Below are 24,710 nucleotides of genomic sequence, written 5' to 3'. Positions count from 1 at the left end.
CTGTGTTTGCACATGTGCTTGTGTGTGTAGTGTGTACAGGCACATGCCTGTCTTTATATTTGGGGAGCGGTAGTGTAGTGGTTACTGCGCTATGAACCTGGCGACCCGAGTATGATTCACTTTCGCAGCCAACACCGGTGACAATTATTTGAACCAGACCTGGACCTCCCCACGGTCGACTCGGCCTCAAATGGGTACCTGGTGCGATGTGTAAAAACATAAGCACTGGGGAGATAAAGGTGGCCAGGCATTGTATATTGGCCACCTACCTCGTGTGCCATGCTGGCCTTCATAAGTATTAACTAACATCACTTGGCCCAACTGCTGCGAGCATAGGCGACACCAGGGAACCTTGTGGTCTGCTATTGTGTCTGCGTGTGTTCTAACCCTAATCCCGTGCCCTCGCCTGCACGTGTCTGGCCCGTCGTGTTTGCATCCCCCGTGTAGCCAAGGATTACTTGAAGGCGTTCATCGGGCCGGTGATGCAGGCCCTGCTGTACATCATCCGCGAGACGGAGAACGACGACCTGACCAACGTTGTGCAAAAGATGATCTGCGAGTACAGCGAGGAGGTGACACCCATCGCCGTGGAGATGACGCAGCACCTGGTGAGAACGCAGTCAGTGAGCTCGTGGGGCTCGTAGTGCTGACCGTGCGGCTTGCAGCGGAGGGAGGGGAAACGTTGACAGGAGGAAAACGTTGGATGTGGGCATGTAATGATTGTTGCACTCGCGGTGAGTCCGTTAAAATATATTGTTTATATCTGTTTCGATTTAAAGCTTTCGTGACTGCAGGGATTCATATCCTTGGTTATTTCGGTAAAGTCACGTAGAAGGGAAATAATAAAAGAATAAAAATAAAACGATAAAATTCTCACGACGTTTCGATTGCAACACAATCAATCATCAGGTGTGAAAACCACAGCAAGCTTGTGTTGCAATCAAAACGTCGTGAGAATGTAATTGTTTTTTTGTTATTATTTTATTATTTCCCTTCTACGTGACTTTACCGAAAGAACCAAGAATATATATATATATGGTTATTCTAATTTGATGCCATTGTTTTGGTTAATTGTCGGAATGCACGAACAATTGTGAATGACAAATGCAGGAAAATAAGGGAACAAACAACAAAGCACAAATGAGATGAAGCAAATGAGAAGATAAACTAAACACAAAGTGCCAACTACGGACGAGATCGATGGTGCATATTGAGACGGACAAATGAGACCATGCATTGAAAACTGACTGCAAATGAGACTACTCGTGAGACCAAAAATTAATTGATTCTTGAATCGAACCTTTTGATTCATCAAAGTAAATTGTCCTCATTGTTAGCAGTCACTTGTGGTAATGGTGGTGGTGAACTCGATAGTGAGCACCTTGATTATAGAAGTTAGTGGACTTTGATACCGGCAATAGTAGATAACCGTGTTAGCGATGGTTTCTGATGGTGATGAAATATGATGGTGGCCCTGCTTCATTGCAACGAGGCATGGTGATGATGATGGTGCTCCTGGTGGTGAATCGTGGCGGTAGTGAGACCTGGCGACGTTGCTGATGGTGGTTGACCGTTTTGTCTTCCACTCCGCTCCCCACCAGGCGATGACGTTCACCAAGCTCATCTCGAACAACAACAACGACGACGGCAATGAGGAGAAGGCCATCACGGCCATGGGCATCCTCAACACCATCGACACCATCCTCACCGTGATGGAGGACCACAAGGAGGTACGGGAACGCGCGCGCACGCGGTGCCGGCAGCGGCGGACGGTTTAACCGTCCGCTGCTCCCGCCGTGTGGTGTGTCTGCCGAGTGCCGACGCCAAGCTTGGTTGAGCCCGGTTCACACTTGGATGGGTGATCGTCAATAAAAAATATTGTCACTGCAAGCATAGCGACAGTCACAATAAAAAAGACGAATCTATAATTATGCTGTTAAGGAGACAACATTTCCCTGCTTAACGACAGCTGGTCATCGCTGTTAGTGGTCGTGGTACCGCTGGCGAACATTTTTTTTATCAGTCTGTGGTGTGGGGATCAGTGTCTCTGTTGGATAACTTAAATTGCCGTGACTCAAAGTGGAACTAATTTTTGTCATCCCTGGAGGGGATGATGGGCTGAGTCGCCCCCAATCCTGGAGTTGAACTCGCAACTTTTTGATTGCGAGCCGCGCGCTTTGCCACGGAGCTACCTCGCCAGACTGTGGATGCATCCATCGTTAGCATGTTTCACGTTTCACACTGTCAGTCAGTCCCTGATGCTGTTTGTTCGGATACAGTTTGGCTCTACACGCAGGCATGTCGCTGATACATTTATTGCGACTCTTTCCTGGTCCTTTGTGCACAGATCACGCAGCAGTTGGAGGGAATCTGCCTGCACGTAATTGGATCAGTCATGCAGCAGCATATCAGTGGTAAGTCTGTGCATTCGTAGAGACAGCAGAACCATGCACGAAAGAGCTGCACGTGTACAGCACTTATCTCTGGATGAGTGCCTTCCCATGCCATGCAGGTGGTGGGGGTTATTTGACCATACCTCTCCCTTCTGGATAGTGCAGATTGGTGGTGGGCAGCATAGACTGGGAGCATTTCAGTAGAGTAATGGCCATCTGCTGCTCAAAACTTGGCCAACGGGGCTGACATCCCATCCTAAGGTCATCTCTTGCGCTATTGCCTTTCCACTTGCAATCGGCTCACCAAGCTACCAACCTCTGTTATGCACAGACAGGGACATAAACCCACTTGCTACACTGCCATCTCTTGCTAACCTTATAGCAAAGTGGGTTTGTGACTTCATAAGTCTCCAAGCAATCCACAAACCCTCGCCTCCGAAACTCTGGGCCACAGCTGGGCGCCACCACAGCCATACATCCAACATGGGCAAGTTTGTTCGACCCATGGTCACGTCATATTCGCCACTTAGTGGTGAAGACGAGCACTGGGAAGACAACAAAGGTCTTTGTCACGCCACTCCCTTGTGTGCTGCGCTGGCCTTGATAGCTGAAAGTCTAATGCTTCATGGCCCCTGGGGGTTGGTGTGTGCGGTGTGCCGTCCGCGTCTGGTGTGGTGAGCTCCCGGCGTCCTGCCGGCGCTCGCCGCGTCCACGCCGACCCCCGACGGGGCCCAGAGCAGAGCGGGTGCATAGTACTGGCCGGGGCACCTTGACCCACCCTGGGCAGCCTCCACCTACCCACACACTCAGCTGCAGCAGTAGCAGCCTCCACCTACCCACACACTCAGCTGCAGCAGTAGCAGCAGCAGCCTCCGCCTACCCACACACTCAGCTGCAGCAGCAGCAGCCTCCACCTACCCACACACTCAGCAGTAGCAGCAGCAGCCTCCACCTACCCACACACTCAGCTGCAGCAACAGCAGCAGGCCTTGTGAAACGACTCCGTTAAGTTGGACAGAAAGATGTTGATAGAGAGGTGGATCGGGGAGCTTTAATGCCTTGTCTGAGGAGTGAGCTGGCACCACTACTGAGACACTGGGTTTGCATAATGGCAAGCACTTTCGATGAGATGCTTTCTCAAGCGAGGTGGCGGTCTCAAACTGGTCGGCAATGACTGCCCTCTGCTGCCCACCGTAAAACACGCAGAGCTCATCTGCCGATATTCATTCTCTTATATCCCCCGGGCATGCATTGAGACTGATGTTGATGACGAGGAGCTATGGGTGGGTGAATATACAGCAACTAGCCTTTTGCCTGTCCAAGGACGGGTGAATATTGCAGTAAATCTGAAATATTCAATATAAAATTGGTCAGCCCATGATTATTAATGAGGGGGGGGTTGCCCCATGTTGAGTGACGTCACCCGCTAATTGTTATTGGGGAGGGGTGCTGCATGTGGAGTGCGCGACCTTGTGCGTTAGTGTAAATTTCCACGCGGGCATGAATATAAATGAGGGGGGGGGCTTTTTTTGCAGTGACGTCACGCACGGATGTAGCACTGTGCTGCGTAGATTTATTTTTTACCGTCACTTTCTGTAAAGAAACGTCATATTTGAAGCGACTTTGCGTAATAAATGATTTAATTCAGCTCGACCTTCCTCTGCGTTAGTGAATATTAATGAGGGGGGGGTGGGCCTCATGTGGAGTGACGTCACACGCGGGACTGACAGACATTTCTGGGTGATTATAGTAGGTAATGCAGGAAGCCGGTATTGTTGTGAGCAGACCCACACATGTGTGAACACCATCGTATGTTGGTTAGTGGACGAGGGCACTGTACCTTTTGAATCGTGGACCATTGGGCCCCTGACGTGTTGGTTGAAGTGAAGGGGAGCCGTGCCGGTTTGAGCGGCGGTGAGCGGCCGGGTGACGCGGTGTTACGCGCGTGATTGCGATGCGCAGAGTTCTACGAGGAGGTGCTCTCGCTGGCGTACAGCCTCACGTGCCAGGTGGTGTCGCCCCAGATGTGGCAGCTGCTGCCCATGCTGTTCGAAGTCTTTCAACAAGACGGGGATGACTGCTTCACAGGTATTGGGTTTCCTCTTCGGAACTTCCCAGCAACGGCCTAAGGGGGGGGGAGGCTTAACCCAATCCCAGCTGGGTTCTCCTTTATACTTGCGCCACCAATTAGCATGGTTGGCTACGTACGACGCGATAGAAGTTTAACGTATGTTTACTCACCGAGGCTGTGTCAGAGGCTGTCTGACACTTGTGTGAAACTTCGTTTCCAAAGTATCTATGATGGTTCGTAATAGTTTAAAAGTGATGAAAAATAGTAATAGGTTTTACCCTTTCTGGCAATGAAACAGGTGTTAAGATGTTCATACACCAAATAGATACCTCTTGCAAGGCATCAAGTCTCCATTAACCACACAAAACATGAAAACAAACCTGCTCTGATAATATATGCATTATCTGTGATCCCATACAAAGGTCCCATAGATATAATTATTTAAGCTCGCTTTCATGCCTCAAATCACTTGTGTAATAACGTTTTGCAATTCGTATTTATATGTTGTATGTAATACGGTTGTGGGATCTGTACAATCATATTCGTGGGTCTTTCGGTAAAGTCACTTCGATAGGTTCAAAAAAAAAAACTACGAAGTTTGGATCGCAACGCAAGCAATCGTCATCAGGAGAAAAAAATAGCGGGAAAGCTGCTTGAGACGGGCTGTTTTAAAGGTTTGGAATGTGTGTAGCCCAAGGGTCATAAGCGAAGTGGGTGGGGACAGTGATGTTAAAGTGACAAATTTGCATGTCAATGTGAGATCGCAGAGCCACCGCCACATCGAGGAAAGCGAGCAACGGTGGCTGTGTTAGTGAGACATTTAACCTGTTAATGTAAAGACATTTAACCTGTTAATGTAAAACCAGAGAGTCGAAATAACTACAGGTAGTCCCCGAGTTACGATGGTCCGACTTACGATATTTCGATTTTATGATGGCGATAGCGATACGACAAAATTGTAAAATATTTAAAATTTCGCGCGGCAGGCAAACGCAGCAGCGTACGAGGTACGATGCTGTACGTTGGGACGCTGCCAGGATGTACGCATCTCCCGCCTTTCTATTAAATTGCAGTTCATATAGGAATTCATAAATACATACAGTATATAGTTTCTGCAGTACGGTACTGTAAATTGCTCTGTTTTGCTAAATGATCACCATTCTTTAAGACTTCTGAGTAGGCTGGGCCATCTTCGACTTACGATATTTTCGACTTACGATGGGGTCGTCGTAACGCATCTCCATCGTAAGTAGAGGACTACCTGTACTAACATCGGAAGGTAGGATGGCAACATCACAGCCAGTTATGACTTAAACCGTCTGGTATTCGCAGGCATCAAACCTCACGGCTGCTTTGTGTTCCAGAGATGATGCCCGTGCTGCACAACTACGTGACGGTGGACACGGACACTCTGCTCGCCAACCCCAAGTACTTGGAGGTCATGTACAGCATGTGCAAGAAGGTGCGCAGTGGGGATGGTTCTAGCATATGGGTTGAATGTTGAGTGCAGCAGATTTGATTTGTGATTGTGTGCGTGTGTGTATGTTTACGTGTGTATGATCACGTTGATGGTGAGCGGTGGTGCAGTGGTTTAGTGCACTACGATACAAACCAGGTGACCTGAGGTTGAATATTTAAACTGGTCCTGGTCCTCCCCGATGTCCATTCGGTCTCATATGAGCACCTGGTGTGATGTGTAAAACATCGCCACTGGGGAGACAAAGGTGGTCGGGCGTGGTGCTGGTCACCCACCCCCTCATGTTCCTTGTTGGCCTTTGTAGGTGCTCGCGAACAGCACTTACCCCAACAGTGTGTTGAAGACTACGGGGGGGGATCTTTTTTCTTTGCTTTTCTGTTAAAGGGTGAGCCCCAGCAACGGCTAACATCAGTGTTGAGTGACATCAGAACCAATTAGAATCTGAATCCTTATTTATACTGGAGGAATCCGATAAGCTGTAAAGCTCTTTCACAGATGTCCAGTAGAGGCGGGTCAGAAAGTTACAACGGTGCTTAGCGCCCCCACCCCAGGTCGACTCGTCCTAAAACGAGTACTTAACGAGCGCTTACCGCTGTGCTTTAGCGCATGTTGTCGCGCGTGTACCGTGTGACCCCCCAACCCCGTGCGGTTTCTGCGTTGCGCGTTCGCCTTGTGACAGATCCTGACGAGCGACGCCGGGGAGGACGCCGAATGCCACGCCGCGAAGCTCCTGGAGGTCATCCTCCTGCAGTGCCACGGCCGTGGCATCGAGCAGGTCTGGCCTCCCGACGCTCGCTCCGTTCCTCACCCACCTATTTAATAACGCACGTTTTTTTTAACCGGGTAAGGCCCACTGATCCTATACAGGTCTTTTTCAGAAGTGACCGGGTTATCACAAATGATAGCTCAACAAAGTGACTTATCACGTGGAAATTTACCGGGGCCACGTACAATACTCGCGCATTTCTAAATGTGGAGGGAAAAGCCGGAGGACCCGGAGAAAAATCCACGCGACCACGGGGAGGGAGACATGCAGACTCCAAATATTACAGGCGTCTGTGTCGGCAATCGAACCCATACCGAGGGAGTTAACATCTCGCCACCGCTACCGCATCGCTGCGCTTGCCGTGTCCAGTCTGCGCTCATTCTGCCTGCACTACTGACGGTCCCTTGCCCGCCATTGTTGTGTTGTTCATACACGCCTCTTCTCGGGCCTGTCGCTTCAGAATCCTTATTTATCCTGGAGAAATCCGATGAGCTATGAAGCTCTTTTTGACAGATTCCCAGTCGGGGCGGGTCAGGAAGGTACAACAGCAAACAACACAAAAAACATTAGGAGTACAAAGTATAGGAAAGGTAAGAAAATGTTAAGTAAAAAAATAGATAAGGTTATGTAAGTTCAGATTGCATAGGTACATCATTTCCGATGCTTGGGCAAGGCAGCAAAACAACAGCAAAAACAGTCCCTGACTGTGTACACGTGCGTGCATGACAACTTTGTCAATCCACCGCTGGATGAGGGCTTCACCGCACCATGTAGATCTTGAGGGTTGTTTGACCATACTTCACCCTGCTGGTCATTGCGGTTAGGCGAATGCGGGGAGCATAGGTGCGGGAGTAACAACCTGTTGTTGTGCGTGGTGATCACCCATCCAGGCACTTTTTGAGCTCGCCCCTTGCTTACCTTCCGAGAGCTAATGAGATTAGGCCCATTCCTGGTGATTTGATCATATTCCATCTGTTGAGCACTGAATCTAATTTCTCTTGTAGATGGCAGAGGTTGCAAACGGGTTTTGATTCCTTACTCGTACCCATACCCGGCCGCACCAGGGTCGCGTACGGGTATCCGTACCCTACCCGGCCGGGTATGGGTAGCCAGGTATCGGGTAGGGTACGGGTACGGTACGGGTATCGGGTACCCGATTGCGACCTCTGTCTCGTGTGTGTGCGCTCTTAAACGTGTATCGTCGTCTGTTGGCGGGGAGGTGTTGATCTACTGCGTGCGTGCGTGCTCGGTGCGCTGGATGTGCGCGTGCAGTGCATGCCGCTGTTTGTGGAGGCGGCACTGGAGAGGCTGACGCGGGAGGTGAAAACGAGCGAGCTGCGCACCATGTGCCTCCAGGTGAGAAGTGCTCCACGCTGCAGACTCATTCGCGAGCGTGTTTACAGCACAGTGCTGACTGTGATGTGTTCTCATTCGGCTATCGCTTGCTTATAAATGAAGTTGATCAAGACGTTAAGTTATGGTATAGCCCAGGAGTCTGAAAACAAAGTAACAAGGGCCATTTTTTTCAAATTCGGTCAAAACAAACTCAATATTTCAAGAGCTGCAATGCACGTGAATACCAGATGGTCCTGAATGGGTAACGTCACGAAGCGGTCATTAAAGAGTCGCATGCGACCTCCGCAACCGCAGGTTGCCGACCGCCTAATGTAGCCAAACAAAACGAAATATTTGTTGCTGCATTTCCCTCTGCCACCCGCCACGTAGCCCCTGCAGCCCATAACAACAACCAGCTGCCCAGATCTGACGAGTTCAGATACAACGTCCCGAAATGTACTCTTTGGTTTTTTCGGTAAAGTCACGTAGGTGAAAATAAAATGAAAATAACTAAATAAAAGCACGACTTACTGTAGCGTATGAAGAGAGCTTCGTATTTAAATAGCCCTCTTCATCCTTGCAGTCATGAAAGCTTCAAATCTAGAATTAGTCCCGAAATGTGTTGATACGGCTCCAAATTCTCTTGTGTTCATTGACGAGGCTGAACCCGGAGGAGACGCGGGGAGTGTTCCTGACGCCCCCCCCCCCCCCCCGTGGCTTCTCTGTGTGTGTGCAGGTGGTGATTGCTGCCCTCTACTGCAGCCCCACGCTGCTGCTCAGCACCCTAGACAACATGCACTTCCCGGCCAGCAGCCTGCCCGTTACGGCGCACTTCCTCAACCAGTGGCTCAACGACACTGACTGCTTCCTGGGGTGAGGCACTGCAGCTCCTCCCCCCTCCACGTGTTCCCTCCCCGCGCAGCAAGCGGGAGCCACGCCCGGCTCCAACTCGGAACCCGTGCTGAGACATTCGAGCTGTGCTGCCTCTCTCGCTCCCTCTCGACAATACTCGCCTGCGAGACGCATCGCTTCACGGGTTAAAATCGTGCGTTTTAAAATCGTCCACTCGTATTGCGCGCATTAAATCGACGCCGTACGTAGCTAACCATGCTAATCTGTTACATACGTTGTTTACAATTTATGCAGATTATCTGCAAATGATAAACATTTAGGCTAATGACATGACCAAGACTATAAATAAGACAACACTAGAAACTAATACAAATGAGATTGTGAAAATGGAACGAAATTTACGTGTTTTTTTATTGCATTGTAACCACAAATGGTGCCATTTGATCAAATTGCGGTAAATCATTATGCGCTGCTTCTTCCACTCATCAATTCCGCTTTGCCCTCTGGGTTGGATAAAGTTGGTCGCTGCTTTGTGCCGCTATTGCAATTCAGCGGTGATTCTTCTAAAGAGAGGTTGATGCCCGCTGCTCTTTATGTCACTTTTTCAGAAGCGACCTGGCCGCAAATGATAGCGCGAACAAAGTGGCTTATCGCAGTGGAAATTTATAGCAGCCAAATATAAAACGCAAGTTTCTAAATGTGGAGGGAATAACCGGATGACCTGGAAAAAAATCCACACGACCACGGGGGAGAACATGCAAATTCCAAAATACGGGCGTCAGGGTTGAGATCAATCCCACGACCTCCTGTATACCAGCCAAGGTAGTTAACATCTCGCCACCGTGGCACCCTGTGATCTGGTGGGTCTCAGTCGCCGGACTACGAACAGGGGGAGCAAGTGAGGGCTTCACTATTCTGGCAAATTGGCCGATGATGCTGGATGTAATTACCAGCAAAACGTCGTACTAAAATTATTCTTTTTTTTTAATGTTGTGGATTCACTCTTCAACACACTGGTAGGCTAAAGTAGTGAACTATTTGTCTTTTGTCAACGTGACACTTTTTTACTGAATGGCCATGTCGGGTGGTGGAGGGCTACGACACTTATTAATAACGCGATCTAACCCAAAAAGTTTCTTATGAATAATATTGGTCGCCAAAGCCTACGTGCTAAACTGAGGCGGAGGATATTGGACGTTAGGGGTGGGGCCAGGGAGGGGCCCACTTTTGACTCCCTTGCACCACCAGGAAGACGCATGCTGACGGCGCTCCCCCCCCCCCCCCAGGCTGCACGACCGCAAGCTGAGCGTGCTGGGCCTGTGCTCGCTGCTGCAGCTGGAGCGGCGGCCAGAGATGGTGATGGCGGCCGCCCCGCGGCTGCTGCCGTCGCTGCTCATGCTCTTCCAGGGCCTGAAGCGCGCGTACGCCTCGCGTGCCGAGGACGAGGACAGCGACGACGACGACGATGATGACGACAATGATGAGGAAGATGACAACGGTGCGCAGAGTTTGCGTTCGTGCGTCTGTTTGCGTGTGGTTATCGCACTGTCGGCATCATTGACAAGTGATAACTTGATACAGCTGTCGTGGCTGTGACGGTTCCACCTGAAGACGGAAGCTTGTGTTGCCTCCGAAACGTCGTGATTTTTCTTTTATTTTACTTTTATTAATTTTAATGTTTTACCTACGTGACTTTACCGAAAAAACCTAAGAATATGAATCCTTGCAGTCACGAAAGCTTCAAATCTAGAATTAAGTGATAACAGAACCGGTCCTGGGCTCTCCCCTCGCTCCACTCCACCTGGTACAGGTGTGTAAACAACAGTGCTTGGGAGACAAAGGCGGCTTATTCATGGCGAGCCTTCATAGGTACTCACAAACAGCACTTGCCCCAATCACCTATATAGGCTGTACGGTGGATTTTTATTCTTTTTGTAACACTGGACTACACACATCGGTGTGGTGTAGTGCAGTGTTATTCAACTTCATTTTTCTTGAAGTCATAACGTCTGTACATGTGACCACTATTGTGTTCCTCCCGTCTCCAGCTCTTGTCATCTCTCTCTTGTTTATCTCACTTTCATCTCGCTAATCTTGATCTCTGGTCCATAGCTCTCTCATCTCTACCTCTTATTTCTTTCATCTCACCCAACCTGCTGTATCTCTTTACGTCTCTGCGAGCCGAGATGGCCGCGTCTTGCTAGACCGCTCCAAGTGTTGCCGTCGGGTCGCCAGTTGAAGAGGGAAACCCCCCTTCTGTGGTTCGACCATTGCTCTCCAAACCCTCATTCCTGGCCAGGCGCTTCATTAGCAAGTGATGTCACTGGTTTTCAGTGTCACTTCAGACAGGCTCCCAACCATGATTGTGGACGCGTGATTACATCGTAGGGAGTGGCGGAGGTGTACTGTGCTGTGAACCCGGTAACGTGAAGTGGATTCCCGACTAATATCAGTGGCCAGTGATATCCGAACTGGTCCTGGTGCATACCGTAGTGTGGCGTTTACATCAACATTGAAGAGACAAAGGTAGCTGAGCACGGTGCTGGCCTTTATTTTGCCATACTGATGGCAGTAATGTATTTCAGGGGTTGGGGGAGGCGATCTTTAGTCGTTGCGTGCCGGCCCCTGGGGGTTGGTGTGTGCGGTGTGCCGTCCGCGTCTGGTGCGGTGAGCTCCCGGCGTCCTGCCGGCGCTCGCCGCGTCCACGTCGACCCCCGACGGGGCCCAGAGCAGAGCGGGTGCATAGTACTGGCCGGGGCACCTTGACCCACCCCGGGCAGCCTCCACCTACCCACACACTCAGCTTCAGCAGCAGCAGTAGCCTCCACCTACCCACACACTCAGCTGCAGCAGCAGCAGCAGCCTCCACCTACCCACACATTCAGCTGCAGCAGTAGCCTCCACCTACCCACACACTCAGCTGCAGCAGCAGTAGCAGCCTCCACCTACCCACACACTCAGCTGCAGCAGTAGCCTCCACCTACCCACACACTCAGCTGCAGCAGCAGTAGCAGCCTCCACCTACCCACACACTCAGCTACAGCAGCAGCAGCAGCAGCCTCCACCTACCCACACACTCAGCTGCAGCAGCAGTAGCAGCCTCCACCTACCCACACACTCAGCTGCAGCTGCAGCAGCAGCCTCCACCTACCCACACACTCAGCTGCAGTAGCAGCCTCCACCTACCCACACACTCAGCTGCAGCAGCAGCAGTAGCCTCCACCTACCCACACACTCAGCTGCAGCAGCAGCAGCAGCCTCCACCTACCCACACACTCAGCTGCAGCAGCAGCCTCCACCTACCCACACACTCAGCTGCAGCAGTAGCCTCCACCTACCCACACACTCAGCTGCAGCAGCAGTAGCAGCCTCCACCTACCCACACTCAGCTGCAGCAGCAGCAGCAGCCTCCACCTACCCACACACTCAGCTGCAGCAGCAGTAGCAGCCTCCACCTACCCACACACTCAGCTGCAGCAGCAGTAGCAGCCTCCACCTACCCACACACTCAGCTGCAGTAGCAGCCTCCACCTACCCACACACTCAGCTGCAGCAGCAGCAGCCTCCACCTACCCACACACTCAGCTGCAGCAGCAGCAACCACCTCTCATAGACTCCACACGGGACAGCAGTGATATCTCAACGGGTCCTGGGGTTTTCCCCTAGGTTGCCTCTGCCTTAGATGAGTACTTGGTGCGGAAGTGTAGCAGTTGGCACGCTGCCCTACGAACCCAGCGACCCGAGGTCGATTCCCGTTTATGGGCAACACCATCAACTATTATCTGAACTGATCCTGGGCCTCCCCTAGGTCGACTCGGCCTTAAATGAGTACCTTGGTGCGGTGTGTAAAAACATCGGCACTTGGGGAAACGAAGGCGGCCGGGCGTGGTGTTTCTGGCCACTCGACCCCTTTGCGTGCCACGCCAGACTTCGTAGGTGCTCCACATAAGGCGTTTGCCCCAAACGGTCTGCTTAAAGGCTCCGCGGCGGTGGGTGTGGGCGGGTCTTTGTCTTTGTGCAGTGGAGCTGGGCAGCGACGAGGATGATGTGGACGAGTCGGGCCAGCGCTTCCTGGACACGCTGAACAAGAAGGCGAGCGGGGACGACGTGGCCTGCGAGGACGACGACGACGACGATGACGACGAATGGGACGACGACGGCACGGAGGAGACGGCGCTCGAGGGCTTCTCGACGCCGCTGGACGAGGAGACCTGCGAGGTGGACGAGTATCAGGTGTTCAAGGTCACCCTGCAGAGTAAGCGTCCACCTTCTCCAGCCATTCCCACGCGTCGGTGGCTCCCGCGGAATACTCGACTTTGATCGCGAATGGATCGCGCGCTCTACGTAGACTGGCCGGAAACTGACATCAGAACGTCGGTGATGATGTAGGAAGGGGGCCGGGCGTGGTGTTGCTGGCCAAGCCGCCCCTTCGTGTGCCGTGTCGGCCTTCATAGGTGCTCCTCCCAATGGCACTTGCCCCAAAATTCTATTCAAGGGTATCCGTGAAAGTATTTTCAAGGCTTCGGGTTTGGTGCTGGTCAGAATCACCCTTTCCTTTGCTGTCCTGGTCCCCAGTCGGCAAGTGCGATCTTTAGTCGTTGCGTGCCGGCCCCTGGGGGTTGGTGTGTGCGGTGTGCCGTCCGTGTCTGGTGCGGTGAGCTCCCGGCGTCCTGCCGGCGCTCGCCGCGTCCACGCCGACCCCCGACGGGGCCCAGAGCAGAGCGGGTGCATAGTACTGGCCGGGGCACCTTGACCCACCCCGGGCAGCCTCCACCTACCCACACACTCAGCTGCAGTAGCAGCAGCCTCCACCTACCCACACACTCAGCTGCAGCAGCAGCAGCCTCCACCTACCCACACACTCAGCTGCAGCAGCAGCCTCCACTTACACACACACTCAGCTGCAGCAGCAGCAACCACCTCTCATAGACTCCACACGGGACAGCAGTGATATCTCAACCGTTCCTGGGGTTTTCCCCTAGGTTGCCTCAGCCTTAAACAAGTATTTGGTGTGTAAAGACCACAAGTAGTGGAGAAGTAAGGGTACCTTGTCCCCCCTCTAATACCACCTTGTACATCACGTTGACCTAAATGTTTTCGTTAACAGCGCTTGCAGCACTTGCCTTATCAGTCTCTGCGGGCTACACGGGGTAAATCTTTGTTTTGTGATTGCATATATTTCTTTGTTTTGCTGTTGTAACTTGCTGACCCGCCCATACTGGACACGTGTGAAAGAGAGCTTCCATAGCTCATAGGGCTCCTGCAGTCTAAATAAAGATTGTGATTATGATTGTTGGGTGGAATAGTGGCCGCTGTTTGGAGCTCTGCGGTCTGAAGCCGGCGATCTGATTTCAATTCCCGCCTGTGGCTAACGTTGGTGGCCTTTCCCACCCTTTCGCCAACCCGCACTGGCCAGCGTGGTGAAGTATGGTCAAACAACCCCCAATGACTGACCAATGTCTGGGAAGGCCTTCATCCCGAAGTGGGTTGACAAAGGGCTGTACATACCTACATACGCTTTATAGAGTGGGTTTTTATGTTCTTTTGAAATTGTATTCCGCATCATCTACGTGTGTCACGTCAAATGTAAGTCTTTATCTTGGTGTCTAAATTATGAGGTTATGTGCTGTGGTGCTCATGTCTGAGCCAAGCCATAGGAAAGAGGCTCTTGTCATGGGAATGTGGAGTTTTAACCTTTTGCTTAGGGCTACCGACGGAGGTCAGTGTTTCCCCCAGTGTCTAATTTAGCAAAGTGATGCTTTGGCTTGACTTTTTCTGCATTGTTGGCTTAATGACGAGATAAAGGAATGTGTTTGGAGAGCTCACAATGATTCAGAGTGACATTATGTGGTGTCAGGAAAATGACACAACTGCGAGGTCACTTCAATTGGGTCCGTTGTTCAACATGCCGTGGTGTGAATTTGTGCCCTTTGTAGAGGATCACACTTGGGGTGTTTGGCCAAAACTCGAGAAAATCAAGAAAAAATGTCCAGGCCGGGTGACTCCGGAGGCTAATCCTGCGTTGGAGCACCAAGCAGTCGCCACTGACATGTCATGAGAGTTTGAACCTGGGATTCGGTCATCCGTGATTAAAACCATGCTCTCAAGCGTAGCGAGCTGTTGTTCTCAGTCTGGTTGTGAATGGTTTTGCGCAAAAAAGCAGTCGTATAATTTCGGTGTATTTCCAGATGTATTGCCACGTGCCAAACTCCTCTATATTCGGACCAATGAGAACTTGCTCCACACGTTGTGGATGAAAATCGGTGATGCAACCTCTTGAGTTCTGTTACATCACTTGTCCGTTCCTAACCGTGCACCATGCGCCGCTTTACCCTCCTCCCGCAGGCATCGAGAGCCAAGACCCGGCCTGGTACCAGGCCCTGACCACCGGGCTCACGGACGAGCAGCGAAAAGCCATCCTGGACGTGCTGACGACAGCCAACCAGCGCCAGGCTGCTGCAGGTATCCCCACTGGTCCCTTCCCCCACCATTTAGATCACCATTCCCTCCGCTCCCGCTCCCCTTACTCCACTAACTCTCCTCTCTCACTCATTACCCTACCAAGTGGAAGCAGTTGGTTAATCCCTGCACTTTATAGCAGGAGCAATATATCACTTTTATCAAGATTTTACAAAAACTTTTATAACAATTTTTGTTAATTTTTTATGCAATATTATTTTGAAGATCTGATCAAGCTCGACAAATATGGAAAACAATTACGTTTGGGAGAGTTGTGCTAAGCATGGACATAAATACTTTATCAGATGTAAGGTGGGATAGCAGAACATATCGCAACATATTCAGACGGTTTACACGCCGAGTGCTGCAACTCGGAAAGAGCAGGGCGAGTAGCTGGATATGTCAAAAAGCGAGTTAAAGAACCAAAGAAGAAAAGTTTAGGACAATAGCTGCCTCCTCACCGAGGTCCTGGCAGGGTTTATTCAGGAAGGCCCAGGGAGTGCAGCTGAAGTAGGGCCATCGAGCATAGATCAGTGTTCTTCACTGCAAGGCCCGCGGGCCACTGGTGGCCCTCCGGTGGCCTTCAGTGCGGCCCCTGTTGTGCGGCCCCCGACAGTACAAAATGTGACAAGAGACCCCCCCCATCGTCGTGCTGAACAAACCCCAATGGTTTCAAATGTGTAGTGGCTCTCACTGATGTCTTATCGGCGAAAGTGGGCCCCCCCGTCTGAAAATTAGTGAACAACACTGGCATAGGCGATAAAGGAAGCGGCTTTACTATCCTTGTTTGCACAAGGCTTGTAATCCATCGGTGTGGAGGCAACGGTTGGTGGCGCACACAAATGTTGCGAAACTCCCTTCCCGTGGTCATTGAGGTTTCCAGGAGAAGTACAGCAAAAACATAGGGACTCCAACCAATGCATGTTTTATCAAAGCACGTTGGCATATTTTGCCACAAGGTATGTGTGGTTAATGCAGATTTGATGCCTTGCAATAGGGGTATCTATTTGGTGTTCTGAACACCTGTTTTTTTACCAGAAAGGGTAAAAGCCTATTCATATTTTTATCACTTATTAATGGATTGATAACACCGTAATATATAAAGAGGATTACAGAGCTTGGACAGTTGTTGCTGCTGGCTCACCACGTGGCTGCCTTTCTGCTTTGCGATTCCTTGCACGTTGGAGTCGTTTTTCTTCGAGAACGAGTGAAGACAGTGCGGCAGAGGTCTCAATCGGGTACCCGATACCCGTACCCTACCCGATACCTGGCTACCCGTACCCAGCCGGGTACGGGTAAGGAATCAAAACCCGTTTGCGACCTCTGCAGTGCGGCACGTTGTCAATTGAATCTACTATTTAGGCTTTCTCCGCTCCGGTTTCGTCCCTCTTGTGACGTATCGGCAATGTGTGCCGGCTCCTCTCGCCCCTTCGTTTGTGTGAACGCAGAGTCGAAGAAGATCGAAAAGGCTGGTGGGTACAAGTTTGATAATCTGAACGTGCCTACTACCTTTAACTTTGGGGGGCCCGGCGCTGCTCCCAACTGAATTTGTTTGGATTCGTAACTTTAAATAACACAAACAAACCACCCTCCCCGACCCCCAACAAACTGACAATTTCGAACGTGGAAGCTGAAAAGAAGCCTCAACACTCGCCCTCTGGTCCACTCGCAACAACCGGATTTTCGACACTCACATTGCATACCCGCATCAAGGAAGAATTTAAAGGACAATAGTTGTGGCAGAAAAAAAAAGGTAAATTCATATTTCACTCTTCAATTGACATTCATTCATTCAGCTGTGAGTGCTTAGAGGAAGCCAGGACATGTGAAAAGGGATTTCTTGAAATAAGACTGTGATTGTTCATGTTGCCAAGGACTTGTTGATTGTGTAAAGTTGTCACGAACCCATCCCTGCTCCGGAGAGATAGGGCTTGTACCAGAGCTGGATATCGATATTTACGGTATGGTTGTTTAGTTTACACGGACGTCGGAGGCACGCACGTTGCAAATGGGGGATACAGTGTGCTTTTGTTGCTTGTTATGGGAAAACAGTTGCATTAAAATAGAAAATGTTCAAAATGGAATTCACATAATTTCACCTAAATCTCTCCATTTTTTGTTTGCTCCATGTGTAACAAAAGGCCCAAGTTACAATGACTGTTACATCTGAAAGTGTTGGTTGTCCGCTGTGGCAAACTGTTAGAATAATGCAGAGAAATGTTCTATACGGAGTTCCCGATTTACATGCTGCTTGGTTTTCACTCCCGAGAATTCGCTAATTTTTCAGGGCAGGGCCTGTGCGGCGGTCCTCTGTGCTCGTACACAATTAGTCGAGCCCATTCCACAAAACGCCTGCTCGGATGGGGGGAGTGCATCCGCCGAGAGTTTTGAGATTGCCCCTCGTTGCAGAGGTTTGCGATTCGGGCTCCGTGCCCCACCCTGCTTAATCCTGCGGGTGTACCAACCGCAAATATACACGGCCCGCCTTCATTGTGGATGTTTAACCATTTCCCATTGCGATGACATAAGTGTACGCCATAAATCTTTATTTCCATTCTGGTCCGGAATCGGAAGTAAAAGGCCATGCTGGGGGGAAGGGCCTGTGGCACAGTTTGGCACCAACTGTCAGAGTGCGGTTGTGTCGCTACAGTTTTCTTCGGTGAGTACAAAGTCTTTAAAAACAACGGCGCTACGCCTTTCTAAATGAAATTATCGCCGAATCGCTTGCGCGTCCCGAGATACAGCGGTGAACGCGACCCACCCTGCAACTTGCAGACATCTAGGATCGGGAAAGGGTGAAGATCTCCGTGACATTTGAAACTGAGCAGCCCATGTGCACCAAGGTCGTGGTACAAATTCAAAACAATTACCGTTGACTGCTCTGTCATCGTTGCCGACGAATTCCCCGGGATAAATTCCAGCAGGGCTTTGGAATGATCAGAGATGAGATGATCGTGCAAGGTGCTTTTTGAGTTGTCGGTGTTCAATCAGGCGCCCTATAAAAGCAAAGGCCTTATCATTAACCTCGCGCTGTTCCTCAACCCACAGTTGGGAAAATACATCTGTCAAATGTCGTGACGTGCTACCGGAGGGAGACACTGGGCCCCGCTGCATTATGGGACGGGCGTGTTGCGCACGGAGACGAGTCTCAATCGGTTTTCCCGCCGAGTCCAAATTGACGAGGGGGGGGGGTGGCCTTCAGTGAAGGTTGAAGGGAGCATTCGGTGCAATTGCCCGCGCCAGTGGCAGGCACGTCGTGATGGCGGAGTTGTGAATTGAGCTCCCGTTCTTCAATGACCCTTAAAACGTTTGCTTCTAGGTCTGTAAAAATATGCATAACTATTCCCGGACTGTTTCCTTTGTACTAACAGTGCTTTGTACTATTTTTATTTGTACTGACAGCTGGGTCGACAATGAACAGTTTTTTTTTTTAACCTCAATTTCTGGAAAACTTGCTAGGTTTGCAAAAATGAATCTTGGTGAGTGTTTTTTTCCCCCCTCCTATTTGCCGATTGTGGCGAGTTGAGGATTTTTCCTTTTCATAAATTTTGTTGAGTTCAGATGCCGCAGTTATTTAAAAAGACGAAAATAATTCCTTCAGAAATTGCAATATTTTATTGTTTTGTAAATTGTAAGTAAACAGAATGTGACTGGGGTGTTGTACACACACACACATGCGTATTTAAAACGATATATATTTCAGAGAAAATTTACCAGCACTTAAAATGTTAACTTTTAAATCCCGTAGGAGACAGAACATTTTTCAACGTCACCTTGGCTGGCTGGATTTGGCAGTAGGAATGTGAATGCTACTGAGTAACATGCTGTGCAGTTAAGTCAATTGGTCATCGGTGCGTTTTGCCTCCCGGTATATATTTTTGCTCAACGGTTTAAGTGCTGGTGCAACAGTAAACATTGTAGCAGAGGTTTTTTTTTTGTTCGGAATGTATTGATCACAAAGTTATATTAGAAATATAATTTTAAAAGCTAAAGAAGTGTAAACAGAAAAAGAACATAAATTAAATACTGTACACTTAACATCAAGGTTTATATTTGATTGTTTTGGCTGGGGAAAAATGTCATGCCACACAGAAGGTGTTCAACATGTTATGGAAGCGAGGTTGTCTTCAACATTTCTTACTCTTTAAATGACTCAATTGCAAACACCGTTACGGAATTTTTCATGTCCCGTCGGCTGCAGTCCGTTTGAACATGCAATGCAAATCACCTCCACAAATCGTTTGCAAAGTGAATAAAAGTACATGCAGTGCAAATGCAGTTTGTGGGCATTTTAATTTGTAATGAAAGGAAATGAGCGCGAGCGAGAGATCTGGTGTATCGGACCACACTCCTCAAACACTTGGTTCGATTCCAGTTCGTGGTGATTCGCCCACTTCTAAAAGCAGTTGGCCTGTAGTGATTGTGATCTGTGGTTCACGTGGTCGTGGAGGGATGCACTTTCATCAGGGTGTTGTTTTTTGCCATTGTGAATATCTGCCTCGGAAATACCGCAGTATATCGCCATGATCCCCTCGCCCTCCGATTCCTCGTACCCCCGATCCGCACGGTTGGCTACGTACGATGCAAATTGAGTTCAACATACATCGCCGCATGACACTCGGTCCTCCCTATCGAGGCATTTTAGGTCGCACTCGTACACAAAGTGCCTGCCACAATTTCGATTTACTTTGCCGATCTCTTCAAGGACCATACACCATCGCACATTCAGGTCATCCACGCAGTGGCTTTTTGGCGAGCCATCGAACGTAGACGGTCACACAATTGTGCGCTTTCGGGTGCGCTCCTGTGGCCGTCTGGAACGCTCTTCTGATATTAGGAAGCCACTGGAGCTATGCACTTTTAAATCTAGATTTAAAATTGATTTCTTTAGAGCTGCTTTTGTGTTTAGTTGTCCTTCCCCCGCACCTCCGATGAGCACGCTTTTCTAGGGACAGTGCGAAATAAGTTCAACAAATTAGCAGCATACCGATATCTGCCTCCTGATGACTCAAATGCAAGGTGGACAGAGCATGTCGCTGAGCTCCTTGGTGCGGCAGGATTAGCAGGCATGTCCAAAAATAAACTACCACAAGGGCCTATCGTGGATGCTTTAGATGCTCCCCCCGACAATGGAGTAAGTCGTGAAAGCAGTGGATGCAATGAAACGTGGAAATAGTCCAGGAACAGATGTATCCCGGCAGAGCCGTCTGCTCAGGGTGGCTCTGGTATCATCTCCCGTCACAGGGTGTTCATGAAGGTGTGGGCGACAAGGTTTTCTTGATGTAGACCTTTGACATGAAAAATATCACCCTGTTCAAGAAGGGTAGCGGCAATGATTGTAAAGGTACCATCACGAATGTCGTTATATTGTTAGATATGTACATCTTTATTTCTTGGTAGCAGCAGCAGCAGCTGTCTGCAATGACATGGGGTTGTAACTGCACGGTGTCCCACACGCCCAACACATTGCACCATATAAGTAACATTCAGCGTTCGAGGTATATACCCACGGGGCCTGGAATACTGTCGGGCATTGTAACGCATGCGTTCGCATGCGTTACTGTTGTGGCGTCAAGGGTTTGTTTGACCGCTCGTAAGAGCCGTGGGGTTTCGAGTTCTCGTTTCATTGCTCGTTGAGAACGGTGGCTTGGATGAGGAGTCGCAGACAAGTCACGATAATCCTACGAGCCATGCTCCGACACCTGGTCCCGCTTCTTTGATGATGTCTGCAGTTATTCTGTCTGGTTCAGGAGATGTCCCTCGTATCATATGACGAAGGGTCAGGTTTACGTCTTTTAAGTGTGATCTGGAATTTCCTCTTCACCTGAAAAATGTTTTATACCTCGGATATCGAGATCTTCATAAAATCCCTCCTGATTTTCACATTTCACAGTTATAATTAAATTTCCCAAAAGCCACCATTTATCGATTACAATCAATCTTTTTTCCCCGCTCTCTCTCTCGCCTCCCATTTGCGTACCACGACGTCTTCGAGCATTTTTGGAAGCGGAAACGCGTCTCGCTCTCATTCTCACATGCTCTACATGCTAATCTCTCACAATCTCTGCAGTCTGTTTCTTTCACCTGAAGACGATCGCATGTTGTTGCGATCGAAACGTCGTGATCTATTATTTTTAAAATCCTTTATATTAAGTTCGCTTGCTTGCGTGCTTGCTTGCTTACGACCGTGCAAATCTTTCGGTCGTTTTTTAACCCACTTCCCGTGATCCAATCGAGCTGACATTTTGCACACAGACTCGTTGTGCGAGACAGTTAATGTTTGTGAAATTTTTAAAAAATGTTTTACACTGTTTAGGGAAAACAAATTAAATATTTAATTACCAATTGCTTAATACTGGCAGACAATCATCTGACCCATAGGTGGCAGCCATCTCAAGCCAGAGAACGAGAGGACTCTAGCCGCCACGCATATAAAGGATTTAGAGTGAAAAACTTTGTTTTTACGGGTTATACTTGTTGTTTTCTATCTACGTGACTTTACCGAAATAACCAACGAGTAACGAACGCAGCTCGTGGACCACGACGAAGGCTGCCAATCTTCTTGGTTCTTTCGGTAAAGTCACGTAGAAGGGAAGTAATAAAATAATAAAACATAATAAAATAATATAATCTCACTATTATTATTTTTATTATTTTATTACTTCCCTTCTACGTGACTTTACCGAAAGAACATAATAAAATAATATAATTCTCACTATTATTATTTTTATTATTTTATTACTTCCCTTCTACGTGACTTTACCGAAAGAACCAAGAAGATGAATTCCTGCAGTCACGAAAGCTTTAAATCGAAAGATAGCTGCCAAGATGAGAGCGTGGGCTTGGAAACGCGACGCACCGCCGAGGGAGACACGAGGGTGGATAATCGACGCTCGCGATGGAGCCTCAGCCGAAGGAAGTGAACACGCGCAAGAAGATTGCCCACTGTGGAGATGGGATGTATAATATCCGCATCGCCGGCGGTGATATCGGCTCCTGTGCAGGAGCGAAATTTAGTTATTTCATTAAGAGACGCCGAGGGAATGGTTATGACTCGGGGAAGGTCTTCACCAAGCGGTAGATGGATCACGGCTGACGATGGGGACGATTAGCCTCGTGTATGTCGCATGTTTGAGCCTGAAGTGCTCTTTACTCTGCTGTCCGGATCAAAACCATCGTGATCAAGAGCCCTGGGGTCCATGAGTCAAGAAATGTGTTTCCTCTGCCATTGTGATCACACCATCAAACTGTGTCACTTTTAAATAAGCTCTGCTATCACCCTGTCCTGTCGTTCGGTGGTTTGACGTTTAGACTGCGTTGAGCAGTGGCTCCCAACCTCTGATCTGCGCGCCGTGGGAAGTGATCCGTGGAATCGCTACAGACGCGACTACGATTTAAGAATCATGTTAATTTTTTAATATTTTTTTATTGGCGCATGGCGGTCTGTGAAAAAATTGCAGAGGGTGTGACAGTGGTCCCGCAGGACCAGGAAGTTTGGCAAAGCACTGGTGTAGTTGAAAAACCCAAGGGTGACCTGGGGCATTAGTCTGCCAGTAGGGGGCGATGCTTGCTATGCATCGACGCACTTGAGTCATTTAGCGGTCCAACTTTTTAATTTTACATATTTGGACCCTGACGCCAGCACACAATGGTCCGTTCTTGTGATAGACATTGGGGCATCTTTAACGTCCACTTTGAAGCAGACTGCGGGGATCTTTACATACAGCATGGACTTCGTACCCCATAACATTACACGGGGTGGGAATGGAGCCAAGTAAATTCTTGACCGACCAGTTAAACGGAACCTGTGTGAACAGCCCTCGTCGGTGAAAACGTGGTGGACGTTCTTGACCTGGATATATTGGCACTGTTGTGTACAGGATATCCAGATACAAACTCTTCCGAATTTGAATGTGTTTAGTTTAAAATGTACCCAGACATATCCATTGTATTTCTTATGACAGCTACAGCTGCCTACTTTACTTTGCATTTCTACCAAAGTGACCGGTAGGCTGTCGATTTTTTTTGTTTATCCTTTTATCATGCAGAGTTTTGTTGTTCAAATTGAATCATATCGCTTTGTAAAATTCTTGAAAAATTTTTTTTTTGACGCAATGTTTACCTGCAGTCAAAGGTTTTTAAAATGTTAAAACTCAGGAGCCTACCAGTTAATCAGGTATTTAGGATTGGAGCGTGTGCCACTGTGGTTTCTCTACACGGCTGTGAACATGCTCTCACTCTCTCAGGTTTTTTCGGTAAAGTCACGTAGGTAAAAATAAATAAGTAAAAATAAATAAGTAAAAATAAATAAGTAAAAATAATAGTAATAATATAAATAAAATTATAAATCACGACGTTTCGGAGGCAACACAAGTCTCCGTCATCAGGTGGGATCGTCACAGCTAGATTACTGTCTCAAGTGGCACTTGATACAGTAAATCTAGCTGTGACGGTGTCGAAACCGACTTTCAGTTCTAGATCTCCTCTTGCGGAGTAGATTCACAGGAGCATGTCCACATTTCAGGAATAGCTGCGAGCATGTTAACATCTCGCTAACTAAAGACACTGGGCATATCGCTGGTCTGTGTACCTCGGGGCTAGAGTACTGAATAATGTAACAGAGCATTCATGATTTACCTTTGGGTACCCAGAGCTTAGCAACTACAAGAAAGACAGAGCCACCCAGTAGGCATGCAACTTTGGGCCAATGTTGGCATTTGGTTGGAACTGTTGGGCTAGCGTTTGGCCCATCAGTTTCAAGTTTACTGGGCAAACGGTGACGAGGAAACAGTGCGAGCAGACGTTGGCGTCTTCTTTGTTATTTCGGTAAAGTCACGTAGAAGGGAAGTAATACAATTATAAAAATAAAACATAATAAAATAATTCTCACGACGTTTCGGCCACAACGCAAGCACCTGAGGACGGCTGCTTGCGTTGTGGCCGAAACGTGATGATAATTTTATTGTTTTATTTTTATTATTTTATTACTTCCCTTCTACGTGACTTTACCAAAATAACCATGAAGATGAATCCCTGCAGTCACGAAAGCTTTAAATCAATATTCAGACGTTGGCGGTCGAGTGCCGATTTTGCAACAGCAGTGGGATCGGGCAGAGGGAAGCGATGGCAAGAGTATGATGGCGTCATCGGTACTGTCCACGGTGACCTATCGGTTATGTACGGGATGTATTCGATGTCTCAAACGGGCACATCTTGGTGGAATTTATCGGAGCTGCGCTCGGCTGGGGATATGGATTTAAGGGCCATAATGTGAGTCGTGGTCATATTTTGGGCAAATCAACATTTGATTTATTTAACCTTTTTTGTATTCATCTTCTTGGTTCTTTCGGTAAAGTC

At 48.9% G+C, this 24,710-nt stretch overlaps 1 protein-coding gene across 1 annotated transcript in view; it reads left to right on the top strand.

The window, feature by feature from the left end:
• Positions 1-19,631, top strand: part of LOC133351525 (importin-7-like) — a 42,564-nt gene extending 22,933 nt beyond the window's left edge. Inside the window, exons 15-26 of the mRNA XM_061566807.1 lie at positions 448-608; positions 1,602-1,730; positions 2,348-2,414; positions 4,356-4,481; positions 5,829-5,926; positions 6,621-6,716; positions 7,980-8,063; positions 8,779-8,915; positions 10,181-10,392; positions 12,916-13,149; positions 15,240-15,356; positions 16,802-19,631. Coding sequence (XP_061422791.1) covers positions 448-608; positions 1,602-1,730; positions 2,348-2,414; positions 4,356-4,481; positions 5,829-5,926; positions 6,621-6,716; positions 7,980-8,063; positions 8,779-8,915; positions 10,181-10,392; positions 12,916-13,149; positions 15,240-15,356; positions 16,802-16,899 — 1,559 coding nt within the window. The 3' untranslated portion in view covers positions 16,900-19,631. The remainder of the gene's footprint in view (positions 1-447; positions 609-1,601; positions 1,731-2,347; positions 2,415-4,355; positions 4,482-5,828; positions 5,927-6,620; positions 6,717-7,979; positions 8,064-8,778; positions 8,916-10,180; positions 10,393-12,915; positions 13,150-15,239; positions 15,357-16,801) is intronic.
• Positions 19,632-24,710: the final 5,079 nt, after the last annotated feature.

The sequence above is a fragment of the Lethenteron reissneri genome, chromosome 37 (assembly GCF_015708825.2).
Source record: "Lethenteron reissneri isolate LAM-NWPU_2019-01 chromosome 37, ASM1570882v1, whole genome shotgun sequence".
Taxonomy (NCBI): Eukaryota; Metazoa; Chordata; class Hyperoartia; order Petromyzontiformes; family Petromyzontidae; genus Lethenteron; species Lethenteron reissneri.
This window is presented reverse-complemented; position numbering and strand designations above follow the sequence as displayed.